Below are 26597 nucleotides of genomic sequence, written 5' to 3'. Positions count from 1 at the left end.
TCTTCAAAGTGTTATTCTATGGGGACAGATGAAGAATCCTTTTAGGTTCTAGATAGCGCCTTTTTTTCTAAGTGTAGAGAAATAAAGAGTGCTGGTACTGTGGTTAGGGGAATAAGTCCAGGTACACCCTCTGTAGTCTAGATGCAAATTTAAAAACGGCACCCTGTTCTCTGGTCAAAATAAGTGAACTACATAGCGAATAGGGTTCCATTTTGATCGCAGACCTCTCAGTAGCAGTGATGGGGAAACCAGATCAAATCAGGGTGCTGGCACTAATAGTCATGGGGACGAGAGGACACTCTTGTCTCTAATTTTCACTGGGGATAGACAACGCCCCTGTCTGGTCTCTAAATGTCACTGGGGTTAGACAACGCCCCTGTCTGGTCTCTAAATGTCACTGGGGTTAGACAACGCCCCTGTCTGGTCTCTAAATTTCACTGGGGTTAGACAACGCCCCTGTCTGGTCTCTAAATGTCACTGGGGTTAAACAACGCCCCTGTCTCTAAATTTCACTGGGGTTAGACAACGCCCCTGTCTGGTCTCTAAATCTCACTGGGTCGAGAGGACACCCTTGTGTGGTCCCTCTAGATCTCAGTAGCGGTGATTTCCTCGAAGTGTATGTCGTTGCTGCCGCTGTGGACGTCGTAGTCCTCCACGTCTCTGTTCTCCAGCTCTAGACTGAGCTCTCTCATCACCCTCTCCAGATCTCTGTTCCTCCTGTACATCTGGATGTAGCTCTGCTGCAGCTGCTTCTGGTAGCGGATCACCTTTTCCTTCTCCTCCTGCCAGACCCTCCTCTCCTCCTCGAATCCTCCCAGCTGCTCCTCACTGCTCCTCCTCTCGTACATCAGCTCTGCCCTCAGCCTCTCCACCTGACACACAACACATTGATTGATTGGTTGATTAACTGATTAGTGGAATGTATTTGATCATTTCAAAATCCATATAAAGTTGTTCTATCACAATGTTAAAACAACAATACACAACAGAGCAGTACAAAAAATACGTATTATTCAAGCACTATTCTGTAATGAAAATTTTAAAAAATGATGGAAACAAGGTCGGTCATTGTCTTTCTAAGTGTGTGGTTTTAACATGTATTTTGGACACAACAGTGCAAGTTTTACTGTCTGAACACCAGTAGAGAAACCACAGAAACTAGTGCAATGGTGTGAGGAATGGGGTGTGATATGAGACTTAAAGAAAGTATAAACATTGTTGTTGGCGCTCACCTGTTGCCTGAGTCCCAGCACAGCTTCAGCACTCTGCCTCTGAGCCTTGGCTTCATCACTCTCCCCTCCCCACCCCAGCCTCCCCTCCTCTGCCTCTCGGTACCCCATAGTGGGGCTGGGGCCCCCACTTCCACCCCCCACACCCCCACACCCCTGGGGGAGGGGCAGGCTCATACACTGGCCGTTATTGGCCGGTGCCTGGCCTCCAGGAAGATAACCTCCTCCCTGATTGGCCAGGGCATCTCGGAGGCGGGCCAACTCTTCCTCCAAGCGTCCAACTTTCTCGCGGAGCAGCTCGGCTTCGCTCTTCCTGCGCTGGAGCTCATTCTCACAGACCTCCAGCTCCAGGGAGCGTGTTCGTAGGGCCGACCCAGCCTCCTGGCTCGTAGCCTGGCTGTTCTGGAGGTCGGACCTGACCTCTCTCAGCTGGGACTTCAGGACCACCAGCTCCCCACCTTTCTGGCTCAGCTCTGACTGGCTCTCCTTCAGTTGCTGTTTCAAAAGGGAGATCTCACCTGATTTCTGACACACCTGGAGGAGGGAGGGAGGGAGGGTAGGAAGGAGGAAATGAGAGAGGGAGGGAGAATTAATATTTTGTGAGATCACTTACTTTTAAATGGTGTACATGAATCAACCCTGACCCACCCACCTCCCACTTGGTCTCTTCTAGGCGTGGTCCCAGCTGTGTCTGCTCTCTCTGTATGGAGGCAAACCTCCTCTCCAACACTTCCCTGTCCTGCAGCAGAGAGGAGAAGTCCTCCTGAAGCTTCTTCTTCTCCTGCTGCAGCTGGAACACCTGAAATAAAGACACAGACAGTTAGGGTGACATTTTGACAGTCCGTAAATGAAGAGACACTACCAAAACAGAAGCAACATATCATACCGTAATAAACAATAACAAGAATCGTTTTTTATGTAACATGCAACAATACCTGTCACACAAAGCAGGGCCCTGCTTCCCAAACTAAGTTGACTAAAGTATCTCTGTCTGTTACCTGTAGCTGTAAGGCCTGTTGTACTCTCTGGGCCTTCTGTGAAGCCTGTTTCATCTTAGAGGAACAGCTCTGTCTCAGCTCCTCCAGCTCTCTCTCACAGCGATGCTGCTTCTCCTCGTATACCTACAGCACAGGAGGTCAGGGGTTAGAGGTTACATATACAGAAGTATTTAGTCAGCCACCAATTGTGCAAGTTCTCCCACTTAAAAAGATGAGAGAGGCCTGTCATTTTCATCATAGGTACACGTCAACTATGACAGACAATTTGAGGAAAAAAAATCCAGAAAATCACATTGTAGGATTTTTTATGAATTTATTTGCAAATTATGGTGGAAAATAAGTATTTGGTCACCTACAAACAAGCAAGATTTCTGGCTCTCACAGACCTGTCACTTCTTCTTTAAGAGGCTCCTCTGTCCTCCACTCGTTACCTGTATTAATGGCACCTGTTTGAACTTGTTATCAGTATAAAAGACACCTGTCCACAACCTCAAACAGTCACACTCCAAACTCCACTATGGCCAAGACCAAAGAGCTGTCAAAGGACACCAGAAACAAAATTGTAGACCTGCACCAGGCTGGGAAGACTGAATCTGCAATAGGTAAGCAGCTTGGTTTGAAGAAATCAACTGTGGGAGCAATTATTAGGAAATGGAAGACATACAAGACCACTGATAATCACCCTCGATCTGGGGCTCCACGCAAGATCTCACCCCGTGGGGTCAAAATGATCACAAGAACGGTGAGCAAAAATCCTGGGAGCTGGGACCAAAGTAACAAAGCCTACCATCAGTAACACACTACGCCGCCAGGGACTCAAATCCTGCAGTGCAAGACGTGTCCCCCTGCTTAAGCCAGTACATGTCCAGGCCCGTCTGAAGTTTGCTAGAGTGCATTTGGATGATCCAGAAGAGGATTGGGAGAATGCCATATGGTCAGATGAAACCAAAATAGAACTTTTTGGTAAAAAGTCAACTCGTCGTGTTTGGAGGACAAAGAATGCTGAGTTGCATCCAAAGAACACCATACCTACTGTGAAGCATGGGGGTGGAAACATCATGCTTTGGGGCTGTTTTTTCTGCAAAGGGACCAGGACGACTGATCCGTGTAAAGGAAAGAATGAATGGGGCCATGTATCGTGAGATTTTGAGTGAAAACCTCCTTCCATCAGCAAGGGCATTGAAGATGAAACGTGGCTGGGTCTTTCAGCATGACAATGATCCCAAACACACCGCCCGGGCAACGAAGGAGTGGCTTCGTAAGAAGCATTTCAAGGTCCTGGAGTGGCCTAGCCAGTCTCCAGATCTCAACCCCATAGAAAATCTTTGGAGGGAGTTGAAAGTCCGTGTTGCCCAGCGACAGCCCCAAAACATCACTGCTCTAGAGGAGATCTGCATGGAGGAATGGGCCAAAATACCAGCAACAGTGTGTGAAAACCTTTTGAAGACTTACAGAAAACGTTTGACCTGTGTCATTGCCAACAAAGGGTATATAACAAAGTATTGAGAAACTTTTGTTATTGACCAAATACTTATTTTCCACCATAATTTGCAAATAAATTCATTAAAAATCCTACAATGTGATTTTTTTTCTCTCATTTTGTCTGTCATAGTTGACGTGTACCTATGACGAAAATTACAGGCCTCTCTCATCTTTTTAAGTGGGAGAACTTGCACAATTGGTGGCTGACTAAATACTTTTTTCCCCCACTGTAGATACCACATCCAGAGGTCAAACTGAGAGCCAGCACTATTACTCAAAAATATACACTGAACAAAAATATAAACACAACATGTAAAGTGTTGGTCACATGTTTCATGAGCTGAAATAAAAGATCCCAGAAATGTTCTGTATGCACAAAAAGCGTATTTCTTGCACATTTTGGGCACAAATTTGTTTACATCTCTGTTAGTGAGCATTTATCCTTTGCCCAAATAATCCATCCACCTGACAGGTGTGGCATATCAAGAAGCTGATTAAAAATCACGATTATTACACAGGTGCACCTTGTGCTGCTGACAATAAAAGGCCACTTTAAAATGTGCAGTTTTGTCACACAACACAAGGCCACAGATGTCTCAAGTTTTGAGGGAGAGTGCAATTGGCATGCTGACTGCAGGAACGTCCACCAGAGCTGTTGCCAGATAATTAAATGTTCAGCCACCTCCAACGTCGTTTTAGAGAATTTGGCAGTATGTCCAACCGGCCTCCCAACCGCAGACCACATGTAACCACGCCAGCCCAGGACCTCCACATCTGGCTTCTTCACTTGCGCGATTGTCTGAGACGCCACCCGGACAGCTGATGAAACTGAGGAGTATTTCTGTCTGTAATAAAGCCCTTTTGTGGGGAAAAACTAATTCTGATTGGCTGGGCCTGGCTCCCAAGTGGGTGGGCCTATGCCCTCCCAGGCTCACCCTTGGCTGCGCCCCTGCCCAGTCATGTGAACTCCATAGATTAGGGCCTAATTTATTTATTTCAATATGAACTGTAACTCAGTAAAATCATCGAAATTGCTGCATGTTTCATTTTTATATTTGTTCAGTATATATGGAATAACAAACAGCTTGATCATATTGGTCCTCGAGGCAACACTTTAGGCCTGCTTAAATCACCTCTCACCTGACAGATGGCGGCCTCGTTCTCGTCCAGGTTCTCTCTGAGCTGCTGCAGCTCCAGGTCTCTCTCCCTCAGCTTCTCCTCCAGGTCCCTCACCACCCCCTCGTAACCCTCCAGGGTCGGGGGCGACCCGCTGTCCGACAGGGGCTGGCCTCGCCCGCTCAACGACCCAGTGCTCTTACTGGACGACGACCGCCCGCTGTCCGAGTTTGAGTGACCGTGGGAGGTAGAGTGGGCGTGACCTCCATTTGTCCCCGACCCTCCGTTTGTGGTGGTGGTTCTCCCAGTTCCAGGCTCCAGGCCCACCCCGGACCCCCCAGACCCTGAACCCGACCCAGAGGCCTCGCTATGGGCCAGGCTGTAGCCGGTGCTGCTGTGGGTGGGCAGGCTGGACAGGGAGTTACGGCCAGAGTCTGACATAGAGCAGGAATGGCTGCTGCGAGCATTGCGTCCTCCGCTGTACGAGTTCCTCTTGCTATCTGAGGAAGAGGACGAGCCGACCAGAGGTACGACGTTCCGTAGCTCCCTGTGCCATTGACCACGGTATTTCCGTTATTGAACACGGTATTCCCGTTATTGACCATGGTATTTCCATTATTCCCGTTGATAGGCAGGGGCAGGAGGAGGCTGAGGCTGCCCTGGCTCTCAGAGAGGTTGCCCCCTGGTCTCGGAGAGAGGTACTGCACTGAGTGGCGGTTCTTCGGGACCACCGGTTTGAACGCGGTGGGACGGATCAGAATCTTCTCCATGTTCTGCAATGGAAGACAGTATTTGTTAATGAGACATTATTTGTTAATGGAAGACAGTATTTGTTAATGAAGACATTATTTGTTAATGGAAGACAGTATTTGTTAATGAAGACATTATTTGTTAATTGTTCCTATCATTCATACAGTATCAAGAGCATTTACAGAAAACTAATTTTAATACATCTTAACATTGTTGTTGTTTTTAACCATAAATAATGAATTATTATCATGTTCATGATTTTCCTTATTGCCTGATAGCAAAGTCAAATGAATCTAGACAAGACCCTTTCAATCCTATAGTATCACAGCTCCGACCAACACTTTATTGGAATCCCCTGGTTAAATAAAGGGAAAGAAATATAAAAGAAACTGATGTTAGTGAATTAGGAATGCCTGGTCTCCTCCCATTAAAGACAGGGACACTGATAGGATGGAAGGTCATTATGAAGGCTCTGATTGGCTTAATTAATATTCATAGGTTTCCAGTAAGCAGATTTTCTAATGATTTTGAGTCACGACATGAGAGATACAAAGAGAGAGGGAGAGAGAGAGAGAGAAGGAGAGACAGAGACGGGGGGGACTGAGAGGGAGAGGGTGGGGAGACGAGAGAGAGAGAGAGAGAGAGAGAGAGAGAGGGAGATAGACAGAGAAAGACAGCTCTCCACACACAGGTTCGGTTTTCTTAATGATTTCCCTCAGCCCTCATTAAGTGTGTCAGAGAATGTAAGATAGCTCTAACATTGACTATAAGGCGCGAGGTGACTGACTGTTAAAAGATCTATCACCGGCATTGTCTGAGCTGTGATTAAGGTTCCCACTAGAAATGAATACCCAAATTAGACAGCAGAGGTAAACATGTCACCTAGTAGCACCTCACCACCGGTGCTGCTTAATAGCTAGTAATTGGGAGTACTGAAACGTTCACCATTAGATAGAAGTATTATTAGCTAGCTAGACTGTATGTTCTGTATATGAGCTTAGTGAGGATTTTACAAGTGAAACTTACAACTGAGAAAGAAAAAAAAGTATACTAATGATAGGATTAATAAACACAATGACAATGTATGGGCATTACCAAAGGGAAGCTGGGATGGTCATTTCTTGACTAAATGGTTACTATAGGACTTATTAGGAATACACAGATACCACAAGCTCGGGAACCACTTGACATTTTGGGAATCCCCCTCCGATACTCACCTTCTCCAGTTTTCCCGACACAGGGATGAGTTTGGGCGGCGGACCGCCGATATTCCCGTTGAGACCTCGGGTATCCCTCTTCTCCTCCGAGTCGCTACACGGACTCCTGACCGTCACCACATGGTTATCATTCCAGTCTCCTACAGTCACTACCTCCTCACTCACAAACCCATAGTTCCCTCCACTACCACCACCACCTCCAGCCACACACCCAGCCCTGCCAGCAGAGTTACCCGCCCGGGGCTGCTTCTTGGTGGGCAGTAGCGGCGGCTGGAGCTGGGTGGGCTGGAGCTGGGTCTGGTTGTTGATAACCAGTAGTTGTTCCAGGGAGCTCCCGCTGCGCAGGGTGTTGCTATCACCCTGGAGCCTGAAACAGCTGGTGGTTGGGGTGTTACGGCGTTGCTTAGAGCTGAAATAAAAATAATAATAATTGATAATAATAATTGATAAGAATTACAGTACACAGCACTTTTCCAGTAGCTCTTTTCCATAGTAAGGGTGGAATCACTAGCCTGGTCCCAGATCTGTTTGTGCTACCATACCATCTCCTTGTCACTTATTCTCAAGCCATGTTTGTCTTGATCAGGACAGAAATAGAGTGAGCAAGGGCACAAACAGACTGGCACCCGGGCTATGACCAATGAGTAGCAATCTACCTGAACTCGCTGGCAGTCCGGCAGTGTCGCTGCTCCTGATGGGTCCGGCCAGAGATGAGGCTGCTGACGGAGCCCATGGTGGCTCCGGGGACACAGGGGCCACAGGGCCCTCCGACCACGGGGGAGAGGGTGACGGTGTGGAGGCTGGTGGGAGGCTTGGAGTGGTCAGTTACAGACACAGGCAGGGTCTGAACCAGAGCCATGTTACCTGGACAACACCAGACATACACCCAACACACTCTGCAAAGAGAGAGACAGAGAGAGAGTGAGAGACAGAGACAGAGTCAGAGACAGAGGCAGAGACAGAGAGACAGAGACAGAGAGAGACAGAGAGAGAGAGAGAGACAGAGAGAGACAGAGACAGAGTCAGAGAGACAGAGACAGAGACAGAGAGAGAGAGAGAGAGAGAGAAAGAAATGTCTTTATTCTTTTGAAACTTCTGAGTGTAATGTTTACTGTTAATATTTCTGTTTATTTCACTTTTGTTTACTATCTACTTCACTTGCTTTGGCAATGTTAACATACGTTTCCCATGCCAATAAAGCCCTTAAATTGAATTGAAATTGAATTGAGAGAGAGCGAGAAAGAGAGAGAGAGGTCATTATAAAGGCTCCCGTTGCCTTCCTCACTGATACAGTTAAAATCTCACATTCAAACCATCAGTATAGGAGACAGAGAGAGAGTGTGTGTGCACGCATGTGCATGTGCATGTGTAGAGGGGGTTCAGTATATTTTGTGTGTGTGTGTGTATGTATGGTGTTTAAGTGTTTAATTTCCAGCCAGTATTATGATAGTGTGTGTTGCCTGGGGGACAGAGAGGGGACATATTATATCTAGCCTGTTGTGCATTGCTCAAAGCTGCCTGGCCAAGTGGAATAATACAACCCAACTATGACTGCACAATGCCTGCCAGAGCCATCAATCACGCACACACACACACACACACACACACACAGGTGTGTGTGTGCACGTATGAGGGCGACAGCAAAACTCTGTGCTGAGTGAGTGTGTGTGTGTGTGTGTGTGTGTGTGTGGTATGCGAGAAGTTGACCACTTCCCAGGCCAGAATCATCATGGATCACATCCTCCTTTCACCTTCCACCTTCCACCCCCCACCCCACCCCTCTCCTCACCCCCAGCCCAGCCAAGGTCTACTCTGCCTGGAATAATGGCATTAGAGGACCCTCCAGGATGGTGGGTGGCCCCCCCTACCCTAACCCTGTGACCCCAGCAGGAGTGGGCTGTAGCTGGGCAGACTCCTTCCTCTCCCCCCCTGACCTCCAGGGGCCTGGTTTTGTTCGTGCTACTCTGGGATACAAATCCCCAGAGCTAATTTCTCTCTGATGTTGTTCACCGATTATTTCTAAAGTTATTGAAGTTCCACCCTCGCACGCAACTCCTCCTCCTCCCACACACACATTCCCCGCTCCATTCTCCTTCACTAGTTAGACCGAGCAAAAATACACTCCTCCTGCCCTCCCCACCTTCTCCTCTCCAAAACATGCTGAGAAAGTGGGTTTGTTGTTTGAGCTCTACTTTGCCTCAGATGCAGTGAGGGTAATTAGCAGAGGATGATTTGGAAGCATGCCACAAAAACACTGCACAAGTGTCTTCTTCTTTGGAAGCTTATGTAAAGAAGTTTAGAAAAACTTTAAAGTATGACAATGCCTTTACAGAAAATGCTTTAAACAGTAACAAAGTGCCTAATGAGCTTGTCTGGTCATGCAACTCCATTCCCCATCTTTGAATAGCATCTGACGGATGACTGAAGAGATGTAATATCTAGTTGATGAGACTGAGGGGTGGTGGTGTGACCGAGGATCTTTATCTCTACCTCTACCCAGATAGGATCCATGACTGGGATGGGATCCGTCACTGGGAAGTATAATCCTGTTATGATAAATCTGTTAATAACTCCAGGGTTGCCACAGGGAGGAACGGATTATTCCAGATATCTGAGTCACCTCTGGAATTTCACAGAATCTCTACAGAGTTCCGGAATGTCTATGGTGCTCCAGAGAGAGAAAGAAAAGGTGGAAAAGCCAGGTATTCCAATCAAGAGGCACAGCAGAGATCCCAAATCTCTTGAGAATGAGGACACTTGAGACTTAATCCTGTTTGGTTAGTGTTTGGTGTGCACACAGATACTGAGCAGCATGGGTGAGTTTTTTTTTCAAGGAACAGTCATCTCCTGTCTTTGTACGCACATACACTGAGTGGACAAAACATTAGGAACACCTTCCTAATATTGAGTTACACCCCCCCCCCCTTTTCCCTCAGAACAGTCTCAATTCGTCGGGGCATGTACTCTACAAGGTGTCAAAAGCATTCTACAGGGACGCTGGCCCATATTGACTCCAATCCTTCCCACAGTTGTGTCAAGTTGGCTGGATGTCCTTTGGGTGGTGGACCATTCTTGATCCACACGGGAAACTGTTGAGCATGAAAAACCCAGCAGCGTTGCAGTTCTTGACACACTCAAACCAGTGCGCCTGGCACCTACTACCATAACCTGTTCAAAGGCACTTAAATATTTTGTCTTGCACATTCACCCTCTGAATGGCACACATACACAATCCATGTCTCAATTGTCTCAAGGCTGCTGTCCTTGTCTGTTCCTAAGGCTAGAACTGAGATGGGGAAACAATCTTCTTCCCATAATGCCCCTTCATCCTGGAACATGCTTCAAAATACACTGTTCAAAAAAATTAAGGGAACACTAAAAGAACACATCCTAGATCTGAATGAATGAAATAATCTTATTAAATACTTTTTTCTTTACATAGTTGAATGTGCTGACAACAAAATCACACAAAAATTATCAATGGAAATCAAATTTATCAACCCTGGTCTGGATTTGGAGTCACCCTCAAAATTAAAGTGGAAAACCACACTACTAACTTTGATGTAATGTCCTTAAAACAAGTCAAAATGAGGCTCAGTAGTGTGTGTGGCCTCCACGTGCCTGTATGACCTCCCTACAACGCCTGGGCATGCTCCTGATGAGGTGGCGGATGGTCTCCTGAGGGATCTCCTCCCAGACCTGGACTAAAGCATCCGCCAACTCCTGGACAGTCTGTGGTGCAACGTGGCGTTGGTGGATGGAGCGAGACATGATGTCCCAGATGTGCTCAATTGGATTCAGGTCTGGGGAACGGGCGGGCCAGTCCATAGCATCAATGCCTTCCTCTTGCAGGAACTGCTGACACACTCCAGCCACATGAGGTCTAGCATTGTCTTGCATTAGGAGGAACCCAGGGCCAACCGCACCAGCATATGGTCTCACAAGGGGTCTGAGGATCTCATCTCGGTACCTAATGGCAGTCAGGCTACCTCTGGCGAGCACATGGAGGGCTCTGCGGCCCCCCAAAGAAATGCCACCCCACACCATGACTGACCCACCGCCAAACCGGTCATGCTGGAGGATGTTGCAGGCAGCAGAACGTTCTCCATTCTCTGTCACGTCTGTCACGTGCTCAGTGTGAACCTGCTTTCATCTGTGAAGAGCACAGGGCGCCAGTGGCGAATTTGCCAATCTTGGTGTTCTCTGGCAAATGCCAAACGTCCTGCACGGTGTTGGGCTGTAAGCACAACCCCCACCTGTGGACGTCGGGCCCTCATACCACCCTCATGGAGTCTGTTTCTGACCGTTTGAGCAGACACATGCACATTTGTGGCCTGCTGGAGGTCATTTTGCAGGGCTCTGGCAGTGCTCCTCCTGCTCCTCCTTGCACAAAGGCGGAGGTAGCAGTGCTGCTGCTGGGTTGTTGCCCTCCTACGGCCTCCTCCACGTCTCCTGATGTACTGGCCTGTCTCCTGGTAGCGCCTCCATGCTCTGGACACTACGCTGACAGACACAGCAAATCTTCTTGCCACAGCTCGCATTGATGTGCCATCCTGGATGAGCTGCACTACCTGAGCCACTTGTGTGGGTTGTAGATTCTGTCTCATGCTACCACTGGAGTGAAAGCACCGCCAGCATTCAAAAGTGACCAAAACATCAGCCAGGAAGCATAGGAACTGAGAAGTGGTCTGTGGTCACCACCTGCAAAACCAGTCCTTTATTGGGGGTGTCTTGCTAATTGCCTATAATTTCCACCTGTTGTCTACCCCATTTGCACAACAGCATGTGAAATTTATTGTCAATCAGTGTTGCTTCCTAAGTGGACAGTTTGATTTCACAGAAGTGTGATTGACTTGGAGTTACATTGTGTTGTTGTTTTTTGAGCGGTGTATATTAAAGTTAGGGGAGTTAGTGTCCTTGCCTGTTTTTAAGACTCTGATGGACGACACTGTTTGAGATAGCTGCAGTTGTTTCTAATCTTCAATATCTGTAATTTGTGACACTTTTGTGTGTATTTTGTATTTTTTTGTAATATTTTATGTACACGCTGCTATTTCCCTGTTTTGCCTTCTTGTCAGGTTGCCCTTCCAAAATAGGTTTTTAACCTCAATGGGTTAAATAAAGGTTAAATAAAAGCCATAAAAATCCTTCTTTAACCTGTCTCCTCCCCTTCATCTACACTGATTGAAGTGGACTTAACAAGTGACATCAATAAGGGATCATAGCTTTCACCTGGATTCACCTGGTCAGTCTATGTCATGGAAAGAGCAGGTGTTCCTAATGTTTTGTACACTCAGTGTATATACAGGTAACTGCCAAAATAAAGGAAACACCAACATAAAGCGTTGGGCGCCAGAACAGCTTCAATACACCTTGGCATAGATTCTACAAGTGTCTGGAACTCTGTTGGAGGGATGCGACACCGTTCTTCCACAATAAATTCCATAAGTTGATGTTTTGTTGATGGTGGTGGAAAATGCTGTCTCAGGCGCCGCTCCAGAATCTACCATAAGTGTTTAATTGGTTACTGAGATGGCCATGGCATATGGTTTACATCGTTTTCATGCTCATTAAACCATTCAGTGACCACTCGTGCCCTGTGAATGGCGGCATTGTCATCCTATGGGGGCATAGCCATGGTAGCCAAAATAATGGCCCGCCCAGAATTTTTATACATGACCCTAAGCATGATGGGATGTTAATTGCTTAAGTAACTCAGGAACCACACCTGTGTGGAAGAACCTGCTTTCAATATACTTTGTAGCTGTCATTTACTCAAATGTTTCCATTATTTTGGCAGTTACCTGTACGTTTGAATGTGCCAATAAAGATCTTTAACAATGTAAGAAAAGTATGTACACATAATAGAATATTATCTCTGTACCTGCTGAAGGGAGAACAGCTGATAATAATGGCCGGAACAGAGCGAATGGAATGGCATCAAACCATGTGTTTTAAGTATTTGATACCATTCCACTGATTCCGCTCCAGCCATTACCATGAGCCCGTCCTCCTCAAATTTGGGTGCCACCAACCTCCTGTGCTCTGTACTGCCTTAGTGATCATGATTCATGACACATGTCATATCAAAAGTCCCCCCAAGTATCAAGTTCTCGCTAGTTGCTGTAGGGGGTCTGGCCATTTGGCTGAAGAAGGCTCTTCTTCCCTCCCTGATCTTCTATCTGGCAACAAGGATAGAGTTGCTGAGAGCAGTAACTGTCAACTAACTTACTACAGCATGCAGCCAACGCAATGTTTCCATGTTCTACCTCTTCTCCTCCCTCCACTCATCCCTCTTTCCTGTCCTCTTATTTCCTCCCTTCCTTTCTTTCTTACCTGTTCTGGATTATCACTCCGTCTCAGTCCTGTCTTTTCTCCTGTCCCTTTCCTCTCCATCCCCCTTTCCACACTGCTCCATTTCAATGTATACTTTCCCTTACTAAGCCACCATAGCGTGATGGAACCATGGCAAAGCCACCGTGAGCAACAGGTGTAGGATATCAATCTGATTACAGTAGGAATCCAGTAGGGCTAAAAAGGTCATAAGTGACAATATTAATTTCACAGAACTCATGGGCATTGAGCAAGTGCATAATATTTTTGTCCTTACAGCAGCTTAGGGTTAGGGTAACAGTTAGGGTTTGTGGTGAAAATCCCAGTTGTGGAATGGCAGGTAGCCTAACGGTTAAGAGCGTTGGGCCAGTAACTGAAAAGTCGCTGGTTCGAATCCCAGAGTCGACTAGGTGCAAAACCCTTGAGCAAAGCACTTAACCATAATTGCTCCTGTAAGTCGCTCTGGATAAGAGCGTCTGCTAAATGACTAAAATGTCAAATGTACAAAAATTGAAAGTTCTGTCTTATGTAGCCTGCCCACATGGTGACTGTCACACTTCCCTCCTCTCTAGCATGGCTAAAGTGATGACAGTTGGATCTAGGTCACGGCAAAGAAGCATCTCCTCACACATGCGCTTCAAATCAAATTTTATTGGTCGCATACACATATTTAGCAGATGTTATTGCGAGTGTAGCAAAATGCTTTTGTTCCTAGCTCCAACAGTGCAATAACACACACACACACACACACATACACACACACACACACACACACACACAGCTGCAGAAGCATTGTCTCCGTTTCTCAGATAAGATTTTGTTATCTGGAGGCAGAAATGCACACACACAAGGACGCACACACACTAGTGTTACGACCTGGATGTATAATTGATGTATGGAGGGATTTACATTTCAGGAATACATCTTAATTATGGGTCTCTCTGTTGATTAACGCAAAGACACACACACACACACACACACACACACACACACACACACACACACACACACACACACACACACACACACACACACACACACACTTTAACACTTAAAGCTGCAATATGTAACTTTTTGGGCTACCCGACCAAATTCACATAGAAATTGAGTTATAGATCTGTCATTCTCATTGAAAGCAAGTCTAAGAAGCGGTAGATATGTTCTATGTGCACTATTTCTATGCTTCCTTTTTACTTTCGGGTTTGTACACTAGCTTCAAACAGCAGAAGAAAGAGAGAGAGAGAGAGAGAGAGAAGAGAGATAGTTAGTGAGTAACTCACTGACTGACTGACTGGCTGACTGACTGGCTAAGAGAAACAGAGATACGGGAAAAGAATGAGTGCTAAAGTTGAAATCATACCTAATAAGGAGCCATGTCCATTGGTCATGCATCCACTGAAAGTTTACATTCAAATCTCAGACGGGTTGAAACAGATACTGTTACTTTAACTCCTTAACAAAGAGATATCTCCTTTCATGCCTGTCCAAAAGCTTGGAGGTTATTGCCCTTACATTCCTACACAGTGACTGTCTGTTTGATGTCTCTGTCACCTTCCCTCACGTGGCTTTTAGACCTGTAACACGCGTGTCCACTCCTTACTAGCCACTATGGCTGCCAGTCGGTTTCTGTGTTTGCCAATTGTTCCTAGTTTGGGAAGTACCTAGCTTTGCTGAATGAATCAGACTGCCACCACGTACTAACCCACTTCATTAAAGTCTGCCTCCAGGTTACTAACCCACTTCATTAAAGTCTGCCTCCAGGTTACTAACCCACTTCATTAAAGTCTGCCACCAGGTTACTAACCCACTTCATTAAAGTCTGCCACCAGGTTACTAACCCACTTCATTAAAGTCTGCCACCAGGTTACTAACCCACTTCATTAAAGTCTGCCACCAGGTTACTAACCCACTTCATTAAAGTCTGCCTCCAGGTTACTAACCCACTTCATTAAAGTCTGCCTCCAGGTTACTAACCCACTTCATTAAAGTCTGCCACCAGGTTACTAACCCACTTCATTAAAGTCTGCCACCAGGTTACTAACCCACTTCATTAAAGTCTGCCACCAGGTTACTAACCCACTTCATTAAAGTCTGCCACCAGGTTACTAACCCACTTCATTAAAGCAGGATGTCTATGCTGAAACACAGAATACACACATAGATGAAACCAGCTAGTGAACGCTGGCTGTAGTCAGATTAAACCAGCTAGTGAACGCTGCCTGTAGTCAGATGAAACCAGCTAGTGAACACTAGCTAAAGTCAGATGAAACCAGCTAATGAACGCTGCCTGTAGTCAGATGAAACCAGCTAGTCAATGCTGGCTGTAGTCAGATGAAACCAGCTAGTGAACGCTGCCTGTTGAAAGATTAAACCAGCTAGTGAACAATGCCTGTAGTCAGATGAAACCAGCTAGTGAACGCTGCCTGTAGTCAGATGAAACCAGCTAGTGAACGCTGCCTATAGTCAGATGAAACCAGCTAGTGAACGCTGCCTGTAGTCAGATGAAACCAGCTAGTGAACACTGGCTATAGTCAGATGAAACCAGCTAGTGAATGCTGCCGGTAGTCAGATGAAATCAGCTAGTCAACGCTGCCTGTAGTCAGATTAAACCAGCTAGTGAACGCTGGCTGTAGTCAGATGAAACCAGCTAGTGAACAATGCCTGTAGTCAGATGAAACCAGCTAGTGAACGCTGCCTGTAGTCAGATGAAACCAGCTAGTGAATGATGCCTGTAGTCAGATGAAACCAGCTAGTCAACGCTGGCTGTAGTCAGATGAAACCAGCTAGTGAACGCTGCCTGTTGTCAGATGAAACCAGCTAGTGAACAATGCCTGTAGTCAGATGAAACCAGCTAGTGAACGCTGCCTGTAGTAAGATGAAACCTGCTAGTGAACGCTGTCTGTAGTCAGATTAAACCAGCTAGTGACCGCTGGCTGTAGTCAGATAAAACCAGCTAGTGAACGCTGCCTGTAGTCAGATGAAACCAGCTAGTGAACGCTGCCTGTAGTCAGATGAAACCAGCTAGTCAACGCTGGCTGTAGTCAGATGAAACCAGCTAGTGAACGCTGCCTGTTGTCAGATGAAACCAGATAGTGAACAATGCCTGTAGTCAGATGAAACCAGCTAGTGAACGCTGCCTGTAGTCAGATGAAACCAGCTAGTGAACACTGGCTATAGTCAGATGAAACCAGCTAGTGAATGCTGCCGGTAGTCAGATGAAATCAGCTAGTCAACGCTGGCTGTAGTCAGATGAAACCAGCTAGTGAACAATGCCTGTAGTCAGATGAAACCAGCTAGTGAACAATGCATGTAGTCAGATTAAACCAGCTATTGAACGCTGCCTGTAGTCAGATGAAACCAGCTAGTGAACGCTGGCTGTAGTCAGATGAAACCAGCTAGTGAACGCTGCCTGTAGTCAGATGAAACCAGCTAGTGAACTCTGCCTGTTGTCAGATGCAACCAGCTAGTGAACGCTGCTTGTAGTCAGATGAAACCAGCTAGTGAACGCTGCCTGTAGTCAGATGAAACCAGCTAGTGAACACTGGCTACAGTCAGATGAAACCAGCTAGTGAATGCTGCCGGTAGTCAGATGAAATAAGCTAGTGAACGCTGTCTGTAGTCAGATTAAACCAGCTAGTGAACGCTGCCTGTAGTCAGATGAAACCAGCTACTGAACGCTGCCTGTAGTCAGATGAAACCAGCTAGTGAACGCTGCCTCTAGTCAGATGAAACCAGCTAGTGAACGCTGCCTATAGTCAGATGAAACCAGCTAGTGAACGCTGCCTGTAGTCAGATGAAACCAGCTAGTGAACACTGGCTATTGTCAGATGAAACCAGCTAGTGAACGCTGCCTGTAGTCAGATGAAACCAGCTAGTCAACGCTGGCTGTAGTCAGATTAAACCAGCTAGTGAACGCTGCCTGTTGTCAGATGAAACCAGCTAGTGAACAATGCCTGTAGTCAGATGAAACCAGCTAGTGAACACTGCCTGTAGTCAGATGAAACCTGCTAGTGAACGCTGTCTGTAGTCAGATTAAACCAGCTAGTGAACGCTGGTTGTAGTCAGATACAACCAGCTATTGAACGCTGCTTGTAGTCAGATGAAACCAGCTAGTGAACGCTGCCTGTAGTCAGATGAAACTAGCTAGTGAATGCTGCCGGTAGTCAGATGAAATCAGCTAGTGAACGCTGTCTGTAGTCAGATTAAACCAGCTAGTGAACGCTGCCTGTAGTCAGATGAAACCAGCTAGTGAACGCTGCCTGTAGTCAGATGAAACCAGCTAGTGAACGCTGCCTGTAGTCAGATGAAACCAGCTAGTGAACGCTGGCTGTAGTCAGATGAAACCAGCTAGTGATCGCTGCCTGTATTCAGATGAAACCAGCTAGTGAACACTGGCTGTAGTCAGATGAAACCAGCTAGTGAACACTGGCTGTAGTCAGATGAAACCAGCTAGTGAACACTGCCTGTATTCAGATGAAACCAGCTAGTGAACACTGGCTGTAGTCAGATGAAACCAGCTAGTGAACGCTGCCTGTATTCAGATGAAACCAGCTAGTGAACACTGGCTGTAGTCAGATGAAACCAGCTAGTGAACGCTGCCTGTATTCAGATGAAACCAGCTAGTGAACACTGGCTGTAGTCAGATGAAACCAGCTAGTGAACGCTGCCTGTAGTACACCAGTAACAAAAGCCTTTTTTACGGCCAACTTGTTGCTATTGCAGACTTCTGCTACTCTCTCTGTTTGGATCGGTTGCCATGGCACTAGAGAGGCCCACATGTTTCATGCCCGGTGTGAAATGGGATAGAGGGAGGGAGGGTGGGAACGAGAGAAAGAAAGAAAGGAAAAGAGGGGAAAAGAACGACAGAACAAAAGAACAAAATAAATAATGAAATAAGATACCGGGAATAGGTGAAAGAAAAAAAAGAGAGAAAGAAAGAGTGAATGAGTGAGTGAGTGAATGAATGAGAGAGTGCGTGAGTGAGTGAGTGAGTGAGTGAGAGAGTGTGTGTGTGTCTGACAGGGGGCAGGTTGGCTCCTTAGCATCTCAAAGCATCTGGGCTCCATTATGGCCTGACTATAGAGTATAGAATCACACACACACACACACAGACAGTGAGTCCCTATGGGGGTTGAGAGAGTGAGAGGAGCAGGCAGTAATCCATTGAAAGTGGATGTAGTCGGAGACCTCAGTAAGACATAAAGAGAAACACAAACATGGGGACATCTGGGGGACATCTGAGGGACAGTAGCTATCAATCACACGAGGAGTGTATTTGTCTCCAGTGGCACAATCCGGGAGTACACTGGCATAGAGTACACAAACAAACACACACAGGCAGGCACGCACAGCAGGTGGGGTTCACTGTATGGGCATAAGAGGAGTGCTGTGATGTTGCCAAAGTGTGACAGTGGTGGTGGTCTGCAGCATTAGTCATCATAATCGCTAGAGGGATTGATTCCTCAGGTCTTGGCTGGTCATCATTGTCGTTACAGGGATTGATTAATCAGGCATTGGCTGATCATCATAGTCATTACAGGGATTGATTAATCAGGTCTTGGCTGGACATTATAGTCGTTACAGGGATTGATTAATCAGGTCTTGGCTGGTCATCATAGTCGTTACAGGGATTGATTAATCAGGCCTTGGCTGGTCATCATAGTCGTTATAGGGATTAATTAATCAGGCCTTGGCTGGTCATCATAGCCGTTACAGGGATTGATTAATCAGGTATTGGCTGGTTATCATAGCCGTTACAGGGATTGATTAATCAGGTCTTGGCTGGTCATCATAGTTGTTACAGGGATTGATTAATCAGGTCTTGGCTACGGTCCCTGCTTACTAACTCCCTGTGTTAAACCCCTACAGTATGGAGAATCACACACTGCCAGAAACATACAGGGAGAAAGGATGGAATTAAAGAGCAAAAGAGGAGAAGAACAATGCCAGGAGAGGATAAATAAATAAAAGGAGGTGCTCCATTAGAGGTCTTCTTTGTTTAAAACCATCAATACAATATCAGACATATCGCTAACCATCAATATAATATCAGACATATCACTAACCATCAATTCAATATCAGACATATTGCTAACCATCATGACAATTTCAGACATATCGCTAACCATCAATACAATATCAGACATATCACTAACCATCAATACAATATCAGACATATCGCTAACCATCAATACAATATCAGACATATCGCTAACCATCAAGGCAATATCAGACATATCGCTAACCATCAAGGCAATATCAGACATATCGCTAACTAGCAAGGCAATATCAGACATATCGCTAACCATCAAGGCAATATCAGACATATTGCTAACTAGCAAGGCAATATCAGACATATCGCTAACCATCAAGACAATATCAGACATATCGCTAACCCGTGTCTAACAGCAAAACATATCACTGGAATAACTGGCTCCATGTCTTCCCAGTGTAACTCTAGCTTACTCTTCTATTCTACACTACATGGCTATTTCAGCCACAACCGTTTAAAGTGGCCAGCTTTCCTACAAGTCAGTTCGTCAAATTTCTGCCCTGCTAGAGCTACCCTGGTCAACTGTAAGTGCTGTTATTGTGAAGTGGAAACAACTAGGAGTCCCCGTAGCAATGTTCCAACATCTAGTGGAAAGCCTTCCCAGAAGAGTGGAGGCTGTTATAGCAGCAAAGGGGGACCAACTCCATATTAATGCCCATGATTTTGTAATGAGATGTTCGACGAGCACACATACTTTTGGCCATGTAGTGTATATGAATCTATTCCACTTTATTCTATTATATTCCATGTTATTTAGTCTGTGGGTGTGGCTATAAGGAATACACTAGGAGACAGCTCTGGGCCAGATGAGGTTTACTGTTGGTCCTTGGTCTGTCTGGTCTGGTCTGGTCTGTCTATCTGGTCTGTCTATCTGGTCTGTCTGGTCTGGTCTGTTTGGCCTGTCTATCTGGTCTGGTCTGTCTATCTATCTGGTCTGTCTGCTCTGGTCTGGTCTGTCTATCTGGTCTGTCTGGTCTGTCTATCTGGTCTGGTCTGGTCTGTCTGGTCTGGGAATGGGAATGGGGAGTGAAGGCATTGGAAGAATGTGAGGGGAAATGGCTGAGTTGCCTCTTGCCAGTTGTCCAGTCGTAGATTTCGGAATTCCAGCGTGAATTTCCAACCACTAATGGTTATTTAGCAGTGGCCAGCAATCAGACATACAGACATACGTGTGTGTGTGTGTGTTTGTGTGGGGGTTGCGGTTCGCGGTCAGACAGGCAGACATCAGGGATAATGTGTATACAGTTAGTGGTGGTGGTGTGTGTGTGTGTGTGTGTGTGTGTGTGTGTGTGTGTGTGTGGAGAGACTCGGCACCACTCTGCCAGCCTGCTACTGTCCATCAGACGCCACTCCCTAATCAACCCCTTGACACCTATAATAATAATAATAATAATATAATAACACCTCCCCTAGATGCCTATCACTCCTTGTTGGCTCCTGTAGAACGGAGAGAATGAGATAGCTGGACGTGTCATCTGTTGTATCTAATGATATCGTAGTCGAGCACTTTAACATCTGATTCAACTTATCATCAACATCTTGATTAGTTGAATCCAGTGTGTTGGTACCTCATCATCAACATCTTGATTAGTTGAATCCAGTGTGTTGGTACCTCATCATCAACATCTTGATTAGTTGAATCCAGTGTGTTGGTACCTCATCATCAACATCTTGATTAGTTGAATCCAGTGTGTTGGTACCTCATCATCAACATCTTGATTAGTTGAATCCAGTGTGTTGGTACCTCATCATCAACATCTTGATTTGTTTAATCCAGTGTGTTGGTACCTCATCATTAACACCTTGATTAGTTTAATCCAGTCAGTTGTTTTGTTGCTGTAAGCCAATGGGAAAAGTAGCTCACAGTGTTGTATACTAGTTAAGGTGATCCCCTTAGGGTCTATTGTTGCGTTGACCTTTACAACCAACCCTGATTAGTCTGACAGTGATTGACGAGGAGCTCAAAGAACGAGAGAGACAGAAGCGACAAAAAGTAAACGTTCCCCTCCAAAACTTCCCTCCAAAACTCTCCTTCTCTCCTGAGGAGTTGTTTCTATAGTAAGCGGAGAGCTATTGTTTCAGAGTTAAAGACAACAAAGACAGAGGCAGGGTTTTTTGTTATCTCACTCTAAATACAACCCCACTCTGCCATGAACGAGAGGAGGGGGCAGAAAAAAGATAGGGAAACCCAGTAACAGAGCCCTGCATCTGGGGAGAGGACAACTACCACACCCAGGCTTTACCAGGAGAAACTAGGCCACACTATCACAGAGATTCAAAATGTCTCCTGTTTCTGCACGGCAAAGTCAAGATTTTCAACAAAGGACGGAAGTTATGTTACTGAGACAGTCGAACAGTCATTCAATTAATCATTAGTAGATTCCTCGCTGTTGACTTCAAGCAGAATGCATAGTTGGTAAGATCAGACACACGCACGTGCACATTCACCCCCCCCACACACAAACAAACAAACAGGAAAATTAATTCCACACCAGCTGTTACATAAGCAGTGCTGCCAGGCAGTGTATAATTCAGGATAACTATAAAGTATAATTCAGGATACCTATAAAGTATTATTCAGGATTACTATAAAGTATAATTCAGGATTACTATAAAGTATAATTCAGGATAACTATAAAGTATAATTCAGGTTTACTATAAAGTATAATTCAGGATATCTCATCATAGAGACAGTCTGAGAGAGTACGGGGAAACCACCAGGAGCAGAACATTGATTAACACACATACACACACACACGAAAAGGCCGACAGCTAGAGTACTGTCACTTTAACTCTAGTTGCCAGAGAGATTGAGAGGGAGGGCTGGATGGATGGATGGATGTATGGAGGGATGGATGGAGTGGAGGATGGATGGAGGGATGGTGGGATGGATGGAGTGGAGGGATGGTGGGGAGGGTGGATGGAGGGATGGAGGGGTGGACGGATGGAGGGGAGGGTGGTTGAGGGATGGAGGGGTGGACAGATGGTGGGGAGGGTGGTTGGATGGAGGGATGTTGAGGATGTTGGGGAGGATGGATGGATGGTGGGGAGGGTGGTTGGAAAGATGTAGGGGTGGATGGATCGACGGATGGTGGGGAGGGTGGTTGATGGAGGGATGTTGGGGAGGATGGATGGATGGTGGGGAGGGTGGTTGGAGGGATGGACGGATGGTGGGGAGGGTGGTTGGATGGAGGGATGTTGAGAGGGTGGAGGGATGGAGGGGTGAACAGAGTGGTGTGGAAAACACTGTAATCCATTTTGAATTCAGGCTGTAACACAACAAAATGTGGAATAAGTCAAGTATGAATACTTTCTGAATGCACTGTGAAGGCCTGGCACAGGGGTCAATAGAACAGAATGAATGGAAAAGAACACAAGAAAGAAGAGAGAGAAAGAGGGACAAGAGGGAATAGGAAATGAGGGAGGTGGAGGTTTCGGGAGGAGAGAAAAAATAAATGGAGCTATATCTCACATCTCCCCGTGGTTAGAGTCAAAGGAGTGTGTTGATGACATGTGAACAAACTTCAACTGACCCTTGCCCCTATCATCCAACAAGTCTCTCTCTCTCTCTCTCTCTCTCTCTCTCTCTCTCTCTCTCTCTCTCTCTCTCTCTCTCTCTCTCTCTCTCTCTCTCTCTCTCTCTCTCTCTCTCTCTCTCTCTCTCTCTCTCTCTCTCTCTCTCTCTCTCTCTCTCTCTCTCTCTCTCTCTCTCTCTCTCTCTCACACACACACACGAGTCAACATTGGGTCAATATGGAAAGGATTTTGAGACCTGCAACATGTGACACACATTTACCTCATCTGTTTTGATCCAAAGTCTATGAGGTAATATGAGGTAACCATCCTGTCCACCTCTTTCACTGTCCTGTCTCCCTAGCCCCATCTTATCTCCTTCTCCCTCTCTCTGCCACTCTCACCTTATCTCTCTCTCTCTCTCTCTCTCTCTCTCTCGAATCCCTTGTTTCTTTCCATCCTGACATCTTGTCACACAGAAATATGCCATCACCCTAATCACAGTTTAACCAGTCTATACAGTTACAGTCTATTACAATCACTCACTCTTTAATTGTATGTACTGTATGTAGAATGTCTCAGCTAGATCATCAACAAAACCTCTGTGGCCAAACAAAAAGCTAGAATATGACGTTGAGCTGAACTAAAATAACCTGGAATCTGAAACGGATTCTCTGTTGTTGATGTGAATCAATGGTGAGCTCAGCATTTAGTCTGGTTTAACCAGGCTACACAAGATGGCTGCAGTGAAATCTCTGACGACACAGAATCTATAAACTATGCTGACAGTGACACATCATTCATAACAACACAAAGGAGAAATGACAATGTTCCTATGATGAAGAAACAGCTAATTATAGAGAACACTAAACAACAATGACTACTTCTGTGATCTACTCTCTCATCCAGACAAACAGTGTGTGTGTGTGTGTGTGTGTGTGTGTCTGTGTGTGCGTGCGTGTGTGTATGCGTATGTATTTCTGGACGGACTGAATAACTCCCTTCTCCCAGCCAGCTGTCAGACAGAGGGGTAATATATTTTATCCAGTTAAAACCTCAGTAACACAGACCACAGATCAATAACCTACAGCCAATAAACAGATTGCTGAATATCAATAATCCAATATAATCCCCAGCCCCCCGAAACCTGTCTTCTCTCCCAAAAACCCACCTCACCTCCCCCAACTCTAAACCGTTACCCCAAAATCCTGAGCCCCATCTCCCCAAAATCCCCCTTCGCCCCACCTAAAACTTTACCCCAAACCCCCCAGCTTAGCCCTTAAACCACTCCCAAACACCCACCCTTCACTTAAGACTCACCCACACACACATCAGAGTTACTATAGAACTGGCCCCAGAATAACACCCAAAAACTGACTGGGGGTCAGTTCAGAGTTGTAGTAATTCTGGATCTGTCCCCATATAAACTCCAGTATCAACTGATCTGGAGTCAGCCCGTACTGCCAGCCAGGCTGTAATTGCTGCATTTGGCTGAAACAGCCTGGCTTACAGTGGCATTTCTACAGTAGTTTCCTGTGTTTCTGTTTGAGCAGGCTACACACACACACACACACACACCTTCCATTGATGGAACTTTAACAACAGCTTTTCCACACCGCCTCGAGTGCCTAAAGTTTCCATGAGTAACTTAGATTCTCTAAACAGAGAAAACGTCAAATATTTTTTAAGCACGCACACATGCACACACACACACACACACACACACACACACACACACACACACACACACACACACACACACACACACACACACACACACACACACACACACACTCAGTTCAGAGTAACTTTGATCATGTGCCATGCTGTGGCTTGCACACACAAACACACACACTCACCCATGTGAAATCCCTGCATCGCTGCCTCCGCTTGTCTCCTGTCTCTCCTGATGAAAACCCCTACAGTCCCAGTTGTCCTCTAACCTTCCTTTCTTCCACACTGTGAGGAGTCTTGAAGGGAAGCCCTCTTTCTTTCTCCTCTTAAGTCTCTACTCTGTTCCTCTGCTCTGCTTTCCTTCCTTCCCTGCTGTCTTTCTAAGCACCGCCTCCTTCCCCTCCTCCACTACACTCCTCCTTCCCCACCGCCACTCCCCTCCTCCACTCCCCTCCTCCACTCCCCTCCTCCTTCCCCTCCTCCACTCCCCACCTCCTTCCCCTCCTCCACTCCTCCCTCCCCTCCTCCACTCCTACTCCACCCCTCCTCCACTCCCCTCCTCCTTCCCCTCCTCCACTCCCCTCATCCACCCCTCCTCCACTCCTGCTCCACCCCTCCTCCACTCCCCTCCTCCATTCCCCCACCTCCATTCCCCTCCTCCACCCCCTCCTCCACTCCCCACCTCCTTCCCCTCCCCTCCTCCACTCCCCTCCCCTCCTCCACTCCCCTCCTCCACTCCCCTCCTCCTTCCCCTCCTCCACTCCTACTCCACCCTCCTCCACTCCCCTCCTCCTTCCCCTCTTCCACTCCCCTCCCCACCCCTGCTCCACCCCCTCCTCCACTCCCTCCTCCATTCCCCTACTCCACCCCTCCTCCTTCCCCTCCTCCACTCCCCTCCTCCCTCCTACTCCACCCCTCCTCCACTCTCTCCTCCATTCCCCCTCCACCCCTCCTCCTCCACTCCCCCCCATCCTCCTCCACCCCTCCTCCACTCCCCACCTCCTTCCCCTCCTCCTCCACTCCCTCCCCTCCTCCACCCCCTCCTCCATTCCCCTCCTCCATTCCCCTCCTCCACTCCCCTCCTCCACTCCCTCCTCCATTCCCCTCCTCCACTCCCCTCCTCCATTCCCCTCTTCCCTCCCCTCCTCCCCTCCTCCTCCACTCCCCTCCTCCTTCCTCTCCTCCACTCCCCACCTCCTTCCCCTCCTCCATCCCCTCCTCCACCCCCTCCTCCACTCCCTCCTCCACCCCTCCTCCACTCCCCTCCTCCACCCCCTCCTCCACTCCCCACCTCCTTCCCCTCCCCTCCTCCACTCCCCTCCCCCATTCCCCTCCTCCACTCCCCTCCTCCATTCCCCTCCTCCCCCTCCTCCACTCCCCTCCTCCCATTCCCCTCCTCCATTCCCCTCCTCCACTCCCCTCCTCCCCTCCTCCATTCCCCTCCTCCACTCCCCTCCTCCATTCCCTTCTTCCACTCCCTTCCTCCCCTCCTCCATTCCCCTCCTCCACTCCACTCCTCCCCTCCTCCACTCCCCTCCTCCCACCGCTCTCTCACTTTGTTTGCCGGCCCCCCTGCCTCTCTCACACACTCAGCTTCTCTCCTCACTGTTCTTTCTCTCTCTCTCTCTCTCTCTCTCTCTCATTCACACACATACACACACACACACACACACAGATCCCCCAACTTCCCTCCTCTTTTTAATCCTGTCTCGTGCGTCTGCATGCTCTCTCCCTCCATCTTTCTTGTTTCTCTCAATTCAATTTCAATTTCAATTCAAGGGTCTTTATTGGTATAGGAGACATATGTTTACATTGCCAAAGCAAATGAAATGGATAAACAAATGTGAAATAAACAATAAAAAGTGAACAGTAAATATTACACTCACACAAGTTCCAAAAGAATAAAGACATTTCAAATATCGTATTATGTCTAAATACAGTGTTGTAACGATGTGAAAATAGTTAAAGTCCAAACGGGAAAATAAATAAACATAAATATGGGTTGTATTTACAATGGTGTTTGTTCTTCACTGGTTGCCCTTTTCTTGTGGCAACAGGTCACAAATCTTGCTGCTGTGATTGCACACTGTGGTATTTCACCCAATAGATATGGGAGTTTATCAAAATTGGATTTGTTTTCGAATTCTTGGTGGGTCTGTGTAATCTGAGGGAAATATGTGTCTCTAATATGGTCATACATATGTCAAGAGGTTAGGAAGTGCAGCTCAGTTTC

At 46.8% G+C, this 26597-nt stretch overlaps 1 protein-coding gene across 1 annotated transcript; it reads right to left on the bottom strand.

The window, feature by feature from the left end:
* On the bottom strand, positions 1 to 24728 carry LOC121553497 (leucine zipper putative tumor suppressor 2 homolog). The gene is made up of 10 exons (XM_045211552.1): positions 24550 to 24728; positions 7449 to 7688; positions 6787 to 7201; positions 5466 to 5595; positions 5189 to 5355; positions 4850 to 5140; positions 2228 to 2350; positions 1882 to 2028; positions 1233 to 1763; positions 1 to 872 (listed from the first exon to the last, which is right to left on the bottom strand). The coding sequence occupies exons 2-10, from the start codon at positions 7649 to 7651 to the stop codon at positions 585 to 587; spliced, it is 2295 nt and encodes a 764-aa protein (XP_045067487.1). The 5' UTR covers positions 7652 to 7688; positions 24550 to 24728; the 3' UTR covers positions 1 to 584.
* Positions 24729 to 26597: the final 1869 nt, after the last annotated feature.

This window comes from Coregonus clupeaformis, chromosome 37 (genome assembly GCF_020615455.1).
Source record: "Coregonus clupeaformis isolate EN_2021a chromosome 37, ASM2061545v1, whole genome shotgun sequence".
NCBI lineage: Eukaryota > Metazoa > Chordata > Actinopteri > Salmoniformes > Salmonidae > Coregonus > Coregonus clupeaformis.
The sequence above is the reverse complement of the archived record's forward strand: the minus strand, read 5'-3'. Positions and strand labels throughout refer to the sequence as shown.

Coding starts and splice junctions, on each gene's coding strand:
- LOC121553497 (XM_045211552.1), bottom strand. CDS start 7,651: ATGGCTCTGGTTCAGACCCTGCCTGTGTCTGTAACTGACCACTCCAAG. Junction 5,356..5,465: donor GGGCAGCCTCAGCCTCCTCC/TGCCCCTGCCTA, acceptor TACGGAACGTCG/TACCTCTGGTCGGCTCGTCC. Junction 2,351..4,849: donor ACGAGGCCGCCATCTGTCAG/GTGAGAGGTGAT, acceptor CCTGTGCTGTAG/GTATACGAGGAGAAGCAGCA.